Source organism: Condylostylus longicornis, unplaced genomic scaffold (assembly GCF_029603195.1).
Source record: "Condylostylus longicornis isolate FDR11 unplaced genomic scaffold, ASM2960319v2 ptg000018l, whole genome shotgun sequence".
In the NCBI taxonomy this organism is placed as follows: Eukaryota; Metazoa; Arthropoda; class Insecta; order Diptera; family Dolichopodidae; genus Condylostylus; species Condylostylus longicornis.
Genome location: NW_026577987.1, coordinates 13,043,729 through 13,054,650, shown reverse-complemented (window position 1 = coordinate 13,054,650; position 10,922 = coordinate 13,043,729). Strand labels below are relative to the sequence as shown.

The 10,922-nt window shown below is 22.8% G+C and overlaps 2 protein-coding genes across 10 annotated transcripts in view; one reads left to right on the top strand and one right to left on the bottom strand.

The window, feature by feature from the left end:
- The first annotated feature begins 218 nt into the window (after positions 1-218).
- Positions 219-9,088, top strand: LOC129606361 (endophilin-B1). 3 transcript variants are annotated; one of them, XM_055516662.1, is made up of 7 exons: positions 219-439; positions 551-975; positions 1,038-1,101; positions 1,264-1,299; positions 1,590-1,780; positions 4,175-4,334; positions 5,224-9,087. In XM_055516662.1, exons 1-7 carry the CDS (start codon positions 341-343, stop codon positions 5,341-5,343), a joined length of 1,095 nt encoding a protein of 364 aa, XP_055372637.1. In that variant the 5' UTR covers positions 219-340; the 3' UTR covers positions 5,344-9,087. The 3 variants fall into 3 exon arrangements, with proteins under 3 accessions (XP_055372637.1, XP_055372638.1, XP_055372639.1); XM_055516663.1 differs by lacking the exon at positions 1,264-1,299 and having other exon boundaries at positions 5,224-9,088; XM_055516664.1 differs by lacking the exons at positions 4,175-4,334; positions 5,224-9,087 and adding an exon at positions 2,809-3,184.
- A 536-nt stretch (positions 9,089-9,624) lies between these two features.
- Positions 9,625-10,922, bottom strand: part of LOC129606242 (protein PF3D7_1417600-like) — a 56,251-nt gene continuing 54,953 nt past the window's right edge. For all 7 annotated transcript variants that reach the window (XM_055516438.1, XM_055516440.1, XM_055516441.1 and 4 more), the window contains 2 exons: positions 10,439-10,854; positions 9,625-10,132 (listed from right to left, as the gene is read on the bottom strand). In XM_055516438.1, coding sequence (XP_055372413.1) covers positions 10,067-10,132; positions 10,439-10,854 — 482 coding nt within the window. In that variant the 3' untranslated portion in view covers positions 9,625-10,066. The remainder of the gene's footprint in view (positions 10,133-10,438; positions 10,855-10,922) is intronic.

Genomic DNA, 10,922 nt, shown 5'->3' with positions numbered 1-10,922 from the left:
TTTGTTTAATTTCACTTAAGAGAATTCTGAAAATAATTTCATTGAAAAAAATGGAAAATTAAATGCATTCAGAAGAGAAAAAGGAGCTGTTCACAAGTTAAGTTTTTTATCTTCTTGTATTCTTGGCATTGACAAATACATAGCTATATGGCAGTAGTGACCAGTGACGAATTATGTGAATAGATTGACATTTTGTGTTGACATTCGTTGATTAAACATTAAGGAGAGCTTAAAGTAGAGTAAGGAGCAAGGATCGATTTTTCTTTTATTGTAAAAATTTGTTCAGTAAAAAAAATTAGTTTCGTAAAATTTTTTGATTTATATTAAAAATTAGTACAAAATGAATATTCATTTGCCTGATTTCGATGTAAAAAAATTAGTAAAAGAAGCTGGTAGCAATTTAGGTAATACTTTCTCCAGAGTAGTGCAGCTTACCGAGGTGAGAAATGAAAAATAATTATGTACTTTTAATTATGTATACATACAAACATACATTCATCTAAAATCGATATATTTCTTTAATAACAAAAATATATTATATTGCATAAAGGAAAAATTTGGGCATGCCGAAAAAACTGAATTAGATTCTCACTTTGAAAACCTAGCTGAAAGAGCTGAATGCACAAAAGTATGGACCGAGAAAATTGTGAGAGATACAGAATCTGTTCTAATACCCAATCCTGGAAATCGTGTAGAAGACTTTATATTCGAAAAAATAGAAAAGAAAAAACCACAACGTTTAAGTAATATGGAATACTTAGGCCTAGACATGATTGAAGCTGGTGGCGACTTTGGCCAAGATACTGCCTACGGTCAAGCTTTAATAAAAGTAGGCCAAGCTGAACAAAAACTTGGAGTGTGCGAGCGAGATTTCATTGGGTCAGTTGGTATATGTTTTACGCAACCCTTAAAAAAATTCTTAGAAGGTGAAATGAAAACTATTACCAAAGAAAAGGGTATTTTAGAAACAAAGAGGTACATAAATTGGTTTTTGTTTTTTCTATTGATTATATTTTTTAATGAAATTTTCAATTTAGATTGGACTTAGATGCATGCAAGAATCGTGTCCGCAAAGCTAGAAGTATGATTGGACAACAAGCGGTAAGATATATGTATTATCCTTGAGTTATAAAATTGAATGGTTTTTAAGTGGTAATAAACTAATGTGTTTTATAAATGAAGTTCAAAAAATAATTGGTTATTTTTTGAAACATTTAATTCAAAAGAGTATTATTTTCACGCTGCTTTAATTAAAAATCTTAGAAAGATGGGATTTCTCCTGAAGCAGTTTTAGATCAGGTACATCTATTTCAATGTTTGTTATTACATTTATATTTGCCCTAATAAGTGTGGACTGCATTTATTAATTATTTTTTGTTTTTAATGGCTTTCATAATATTACATTTGTACATTTTATTAAATTTTATTTTCTGAACGTCACTAATATCATGGTTTTAAAAGGTACTTCAGCTTAAATACACAATTTTGAGTTCTGAAAATATTGTTTATGTACTTATTTTTTGTTATCATGTATGTAATGTTTAAATTCTTATTTAAATCCAATGTAATACATCACATTAACATTTCAGGCTGAGCGTGATTTACGTGTTGCTCAAGCAGAATTTGATCGACAAGCCGAAATAACAAAAATATTACTTGAAGGAATTAGTACTTCACAAGCTGGTCATTTGCGGCATTTACATTCCTTTGTTGAGACTCAAGTGAGATATTATAACCAATGCATCTCAATTATGAATGATTTACAAAAGGAACTTGTGAGGTAAGGTATTACCAGAAACATGAATATTTAACTTTTATTTTTTGCGTTTAAAAAAACTAGAAGGTTGCAAATTTTCTGCTTCTTAATCAATTTTTAAGTGTAAAAGATGAGATATTTAAGAAATACATAACTACATAGAAATGTTATTAAATAGTGATATGAGCTTTAATTTAATTAAAGGATATTTTCAGAAGTCAATAGATCAAAAAATAAATTCCAGTTATATATATGATTTACACTCTTTGTAAATTTTTATAACATATTTTAAATTTATTTTTTTTTTTTAAATTGATCGAGTAAATTCACAAGATTGATAATGTAATTGTTTTTTATTAAATAACTAAAAATTGAATTATATTTTATAAAAATTAAATATTGTGGGTATAAATTGATGGATTATATTTAAATTTAATTTTCAACCTTCTAAGAAATAAATTTCAAATTTAATATAAGTATGTAGTTACAAAGTTACTATCATCAACACATATTTAAAAAATATTCAAAAAAATGCTTTAATTTCTACACTTATGAAACTACTTATGTACGTAGAGCTATTGTGAGAGCTTTACCTGTGATAATGCATGTTGACCAAATCCAAATTGACACCTTTACATTGCAAATTAATTAAATAATTGCAATTTAACACTTAGATTTTTTTATAAGTTTCTTATTGAGACATTGCTTTTTATGTTATATTTATTTGTTTTTGCTTAATTTCAAATTTTGCAAGTACTATTTTCTTTGAATTTTTGTATTTATAGCCTCTTAAAATTAATTATGTTATAGTTTAAAATAATTAAAGATTTCGAATAAGAAAGCAAAATTATTTATTTTCCTAAAACATGATTTTATTTTTTGTGTGTTAAAAATTACAAAAAAAAACAGCTTTTTCTTCTTTTTATTTTTTGTGCGAATATTTGTTTAATTAATTTATTTCACATTTCATATTTCCATTATACTATTTTCTTACTATGTATACTATTTTGTAAATGCAAAAAAAAAAATATTCTTCTGTACTCGGTTTGCAGCTTACGACCACAAACTCCACGATTACGCATTAATAGCGAAGATATTGAAAATGAGTCTGGGCCTCCAAATGCTTTGAATTCAAGAAATGATTCTGAAATAATTTTAGATTCCATGAATATTTCTTATGATACAACTGGTGAAATCACTACAATATAAAACTTGTTTGTTGTTTTTTAACTTAACATAAAAAATATGTTATATTTATAAATTTTTTAATATGTACATTATATAATTCATATTGAAGATAATATGAATTAGAAATTTACTCAGTTAAGTTGTAGATATTGTTAATAATTCTTCTTTATTTTTAATTTCTTTAATAACTAGACCTTTGCACATATCTTTTTGTTTCAATTCTTTTAAACACTATAAAATAATTTTTTATTGTTGCACACATAGATGTTTATTGAAAAGTGCTTGAAAATAATATGTATTCCAGTTTTCTTGTATTCGTCTTCAGATTTCAAAATTATTCTATCTCTATGTCATTCATGTCATAATTCATTTTCATCCTTTATACATATTATTAAATTATTTAATAAAATAAAAAAAAAAAATTGAAAAAATTAAATATAAAACTAAAATATTACCAAGTGAACTATTAAAAATCAAATAATGAATTAAGCCTATTCCATTGTAAATCAAATAAAAGTTTCAAAATTAAACATTAAAAATAGAAATATTTACATTATTAATTTTTTAATGGTGCAAGATTTTAAAAAGTTAGTCGAATTTTTAGCTAGTTAATAATATTTTCGAATGTATATTATTAGTTAACTTAATGTAATAGTGGTCAATTTTTGTTAAATAAAATGATTGACTGAATTTTGCTTCAAACTATCGTGGAGGACGATTCGTCTTAAAATGAATAGAAGAATTTTTAATTCTATTTTCACTCTATTTTTCATTCTATTGCGAGCAATACTTTTTAAAAATTAATTAACATTCAGTTTATTAATATTAAAAATTATTATTAAATTATGATTAAAGTCACATTTGTTTACTAATAATTTATATAATAAATACTATTAGTAACATTAATTCATACCTCTAAAATTTTCATTTAAGTGTTGTTTTATTACTAATTTTTTGTGTACAGATTCCTAATTTTAGAATGTAGATATCTATATTTAATTGTTTAGAATTAAACTTTGTAGATTTAATTCAAATTATAATATCTATTGCCAAATAACAATATACTCCATTAAAACAAAACAATCAATCAAACAACAAACAATTACAATCACAGAGAACTATATTAATTTGGTTTTATAAATTAGAAAAAGAAAAAAGAAGAAATTCAAATTCTGAAACCGAAAAAAAAGTGTTTTTAAACGATCTATAAAAAATGTAATTTCGATTTAGGCTTGGAGGCCCGACACCTTACGAACCAGTTGGATTAGATGACGATAAAAATGATTCAAAAACTCGTAGTCCTGAAATGGGATCTGAAATGAAACGTGCACGTGTTCTTTGCAGTTATGATGCAAAAGACCATACTGAACTCAGTTTATCATCAAATGAGGTAAGTTTTTATGCTTTTAGTGTTTTTAAGTCCTTTGTTCAATGTTATAATTCTTTGTAATTTAAGCTTTTTTTTATCTTGTTGTCTGTTTTTTAAGAAAAACTATGTGTTGCCAGATTATAACTAAAATAAAAGTTTCATGTTTATACTTCCATATACCGTTGTGGCTTATGTAACCAAATATTAATTGTGACATTTAAGTTACATCATAATGTTTTCCTTAATATATATATGTATATTTAATTGTATATATTTCTATGCTTTTAAATTACGTAAAATTTAATAAGATTTTATTTTAACTGTATATTAAAATAATATAAACATTTCTAAAGCAAATAAAGTTTAATTTAGTTAAACTTTACATAGATACATTTAACAGACTTTCAATTTACAATTTTTGTGATTAATATTTTAAGTAATGAGCAAGTACCTGGGCTATTAAATAAAGACTTGTCAAGCGAATTTTTAGATTTTTTGCTCATTCGTTTCTGAAAAAATCTGGAAAGCTATTCAAATTAATATGTATGTGTAGTTATTGAAGTTACTTTAATAACCACAAAATCTGCAATTTACTTTGATTTTTGTAGGCTTTAAAGTATATTTGCAAAATCAAAATCGGAGTATGATTGCAAACTGTGAAAAAGCATGTAGTCAAATTAGAACTGGTTGCATATTGAAAAACCCAAAATGAAACTTCTTCAAACTTGTATATAACAAAACATGAAACGCGTACATAACATGGAAAAAATTTCTTTTCTAGAAAGTTTATTTTACTACATGTAACTACTATTTTAAACCAAATAATAGTTAGAATATGTAGTTTTAAAGTTTTCAATTCATTTATATTTTCTGCAATTCAAATTGATATGAACGAATTTTATCTTTTTAGGTAATTCTTGTAACTGAATGCTCACCAATGAATTCAGATTATGTTTATGGAAAGCAAGGATTACTAAAAGGACTTGTACCGCGGGCATTTCTCGAGATACTTGATGATAATGAAGAATAAATCTTTTAATCAGGAATACAAACAATATAATAAAAGAAAGTTAAATGGAAAACTTTTTAATTTCGTTTGTGTACTCTTTTCGAAAGCATTATATTTTGCATATTTTGCTATATAAAATGAATATTTTATAATTTAATATTACATAAAGTTTATTTTTTTTTATTAAGCGTTTGAAATATTTAAAATTCTTTTTGCATTTATTTTAATTTGAAAAAAAAAAAAAAATTCAATTTTGTTTCCGTTAATGCTTAAAATGTCGATATTATAAATTTGAATTTTAATTACATGATTGTAATACAAATATGAAGTGATAAATGTATGTATATAAATATATAATATATAAAAATATGTACATAAATATCGTCGCCTAAAAATTGATTTGGTTCATAGATCCAGTCAGTTGTTGCTACGATATTATGTAAGTGTATAACTATAATATAAGTTTATATGCATACATACATAATATATGGATATATTTATAAAACATTTATTATATGCAATTACATATGATAACCACAAAAGATTGGAACAATAATAGATTAATGTTTATAATGAATAGAATATGCATATTCAATGAAAATAGTATAAGTACTTTAAAAAGATATTAGAGGTGTAGTAAAACAAAATGAAAAATAAGGATCTTATGCAATTGAAATATTAAACATAATTCAGTAAGAATTAAAATCAAAAATATAAAATGTAGATTAATATTCATGTAAATATCTTATTTTAAAGGTTTAAACTTTTTGTATTCTCTTTCATTCTAATTCTTTTCTTTTTTAGTGAAGTTCGAACTTTCTTTAATTTGTATATAATTTCGTTGAAACTTGCCAATAATTTATACTTTTTATTATAGTTTTTATTTAAATTCCCAGTGCTTCCAAACGTAATTCGAAACATATACATGTAAAAAATTAAATGTAATAGAAATTACGTACGTTTCCAGAAATTTTAAAAATTTGGTTTCTGTAATGAATTTCGTTCCATTTTTTTGTTTTAGTATTAGAAATTTAAATTAAATTACTTTTTTAGGATAAACAATTCAAATAATTAATTTTATTATTTTAGAATTTTAATTCTTTCAATTGTTTCTTGTTTTCTTTCCAATACTATTTATTGATTGAAGGTATCCTAGTTAAAAATTTAATTTTCTCATTTCTTTTGAATTTATAAACTATTTCATTTTACTCCGAATCGAAGGTTAACCTTAGCAATAGTTTTATTACATTAAATTAGAAAACAAAAAATGTTTGCAATTACATACAATAATATTTTGTGCATTTGAATAAAATAAAATAAAACATCGAAACTTATATTTTTTTTATTAATATTTAGTTTATGTTTTTTTTTAAAATAATTAGTAGTTTTTGTAATGTTGCAATAGGAAAGAGAAATACTAGCATATAATTGTTAATAAAAATATTAATATCACTTATTCTATAATTTATGTACATATATAAAATTAAAGTATCCTAAAAAAAAAGAATAAAGAAACTCGTTTAAAATCAGAAATGCTCTTACATTCCTAGTAAAATCCTAATATTATAAAAGTACTTTTCCAATATTTAATCTTATTAAAGTTGTTGTTTGTTAAACAAAAATTTTGAAAAAAAAATATATATATTTATTAATTAAATATGTACGTTAATGAAATTTATAATCCTGCCAATCCAAATATATCTACAAGTATATTAAAATACGCATTGTGTTTTATAAAATAATTTCCCATTCAAGAAAATTTAAAAATGTGTTAAGTAAAAAAAGGATTTGCTCAAACAATAAGGTGCTAATTATTCTTTCTAATTTAATTTGTTTAAATATAATTTTTAAATGAATTTTTGAAAACAATGACATCAGATTTTTCATCTTTCTTTCATTAATTTTAATTTTTTAAATTATGTATGGATTTATAAAATAATTATTAATTCATTAAATTTCTGTTTTTTAACACCAAATTGTGCGCCGATTATGGAAAATATATTTTTGGAAAATAATTGATTATATTATGATATCAGAATGGGATTTCATTTTATAAAATTAATTGCTTTTCTTTCATCTAAATTCTATAAATTTTTTAATAGAAAATAATTTTTTTTTTTTTTTTTAAATTTTAAAGAAAAAAATTGTGAAAATTTTATCCTTAATATATTTATTATATATAAATGTAATTTTTAAATTTTGCACTATTAAATTATATAGAAAAATTTTACATTCACTTAAATCGTATGCAATGGAAAAATACAAAAACATTATTAAATAATCAGAATCTTAATCTAATAATTATTTTTGTGTCAATTAAGTCCCGAGAAATTTTTCCTTTTTCAATAAGCATTTTATTAAAAAATTATTACATAATAGTCAATAATACATTTGCGAAAAAGAAAATAAATTGAATACTCTTTCAATAAATTTAGTATAATATATTTAAGCGAAAAAAAAAATTAATCTTAATTGCTTGTTCAATTATCAGTGCCTCTAAGTTGTGGCAATAATTCAATACAAAATTATATAATAAATTTGCAATTTAAGTGTAATACATATTATAATTTTATATAATGTATAATAGACAAAACAATAAAAAAAAATTAAAAAAAAAAACGAAATTATCGAATTTTATAAGTTTTAAACATAATACAAAAAACAATCTTCCTTATAATTTTAAAGTGTGTACATTTTAATATTTAATCAATTCAAATTATCTATACAGTTTTAGCGCTTGCTAGTGGTTTTAATTATAATCTAATGTTCATAAATGATTTCGAAATAAATTTTATTCTTCTGAATTTTTAAATTATATATTTTAAAAAGGTTTTGTTGTTAAAAATATTGCAATTATGAACAAAAAAAAAAATTTGAGAATTATTTATAACTTATTATTAATAATAAGAAATTTATTTATAACGTCGTAAAGTACATTTTGTTTGCAAACATGTACGATATACGTACATAAATATTTTCAATTATTTTTGACTTTGGTCTAATATTTCAAGTAATTCTTGGAAATAACTATGGTTATATAATGTTATAATATTTAAAAGATGAAAATAATTTGATATTAATTACATTGTGATGGGTTTCATGATATATAATATATTACGATAAATATTTTTACTTAGTTTATTTATTCTAAAAAAATATTTTGTGTTTCAAAGTTAATTTAAGTTATAGTGTTAAAATATTAAGAGATATATAAGTCATATATAGTCGAAAGCATTGAAAACTGGAAAAGTCTTGTATTTGGTATTACCTTGATAACTGAAATCTTATAGTATACATATTTTCTATTAAAATTACAAATTTTAAGCTTTTTTTTTGATTTAAAAAACAAAAATTTACATTATGTTTGATTTTACATTATTATTTACATTATTATGAAACACACTCAAAGCTGTGGAATACCAAATACCATGAAATGGAATGAACGGCTATTAATTTGGCAAAACTAGACGCAGGATATTGTAGTTATGTTATAAATATATATTTAAATTTTATGTGTATTTTTAAAATTTAGTTTAAATTATATTATATTATCAGTAACTTAACAACAGTATTCCAAATTAAATTTTAATTATTATTATGATAATAAATATTTAAAATATTAAATTTTATTTAACATATATTTTGTTTATTTTGAATTATATATTTGTTTATTCATAACAATTTTATTGTATTTATCAGGGATGTTAATACTCAAATTAAATTAATAAATAAATTAATTATTATACAACAATCGAAATATTGTCTTTTTATTTAAAAACATAATCAAGTTTTAGTATTCCTTTTTTTAGTGACCAGCCGAACTGAAAGTAAGTCTATAATTTTTAAGCAATTATGTATTCTCGGGAATATTGATGAAATGTGAAAGAAATAATTTCAGGAGTTCCTAATTAATCGCTTTTTTGTAATTCTGTTGCTTTTTCTTTTGAAATGCGAACACATTTGTTTTAGAAAAATAAGAGTCCACTTTGAACATTACATTGTAGATTATAAAATAAATATAAATTTACATCGATCCTATTGCAAGGTCGCTTAAGAGTGAAGAGTTGCTCCTTTTGCCTTTGTTGGGAAACATTATCTTGAACCGCCGATTCGTATGAAGATTTTTGGTACTCATTCAAACTTTAAATTTTCGCACAACTGAAAAATATTTCTGACTTTAACCCTGAAATTGAATAATTTCATTGAATAGACAATAATTTATAGTAAAAACTTATTTATTACAAAATCTGTATTATCAAAAAATCAATGAGATTGGAATAATTATATTTATATATACAAAAGTAACAATTAAAATTATACATTTTTGTTTTTCAACAAAATAAAGATAAAAATTTTAAACAATATTTATAAAAAATGTTGAAAAAGGTTTTTAGAAAATGTTTGTTTGTTTTAGATGAACTTGAATAGCTTATGAATTTTTTTTTTTGAATGCAATGAACTGATTTTCAAGTGATCTTTTAGTATTCAACATTAATTTTTTTTTTCATTTTCAAAATTATTAAATTATTTTATAATTATTAATTATATTAATTACAGTTATGTTGAACAATAAATATTTTATTTTACATGTAAATGTTTTTTTTTTTGCATATAAAGATGAAAATGACAAATTTAAGAACGTAATTCAACAAAATAAAATACGATAGAGAATGAGTAAATAAAAAAAATGATTAAAATAACACTTTATTGAGCTAGAAATGAGCCTTTTTATTTTCAATTTCTTCTAATTTTCTTCGTCATCTTTGTAAACGCATCGAGCTTCATCAGCACCATCAGGACAGTCGATTACCTGAAATTATAACGAAAAGGTTTTTATAAATTATTATTTTTGTATATTAATAAAACATTTTATAATTGAAACCTTCAAAGGAAAGTCGTTTACTTTAATAATTTAGAGATATCTGAGACTGCTTATTTATTTTGGAATGTTTTAGGTAAGAAGGAACGGAACTGTTATGTAAATTGATAAATTTAAAATAGTACAATTGAAAAAAGGTGTACATCTAAAAAGTTCAAATGTTTGAGTTAAATTTCCTTGCATCATTTTCTAAGCGAAACTGATTTTTTTTCATTTTTCGAAATTACCGATACTTACCTTATCACATAATTGATCTACATTTATACATTTCCCACTAACACATCTTAATTGAGCACCAGGACACAAGGTTGAATGGTCTTTTGGGTCTTTAGAAGTTGTTGTGGGTGAGGTTGTTCTACGACTTTGTGCTGAAGTTCTTAAAAGTTTAGTAGATATCGGTTCCGGTGTAGTTGTTGTTGTTGTTGAAGTTGTGGTTGATGGTGTTCCTCTTCTTGATAATGTAGTTAAGCGTAAAGAAGTTCTTGTTGTTGAACCAGCAGATGATGATCCCGATACTCTTTTGCTTGACGTCGTAGTTGTAGTTGTTACGGTGCTGTTTCTTGTTCTACTATTACCCCGCATAACTTTAGAGTATTTAAAATCATTTTGAGAATCGCTAGTCATCATAATTTCCGTACTATCTTTAAAATTACCTTAATTTGCACAAAATAATTAAATAATATAGATTTCTTTAATTATACATGTATACAGAGTTAATTTA

Bases quoted from the DNA above. Each gene is read 5' to 3' on its own strand.
- LOC129606361 (XM_055516662.1), top strand. From the start codon at position 341: ATGAATATTCATTTGCCTGATTTCGATGTAAAAAAATTAGTAAAAGAA. The intron at 976-1,037 runs GTACATAAATTG...TTTTCAATTTAG, and splicing joins GGTATTTTAGAAACAAAGAG to ATTGGACTTAGATGCATGCA. The intron at 1,781-4,174 runs GTAAGGTATTAC...ATTTCGATTTAG, and splicing joins TTACAAAAGGAACTTGTGAG to GCTTGGAGGCCCGACACCTT.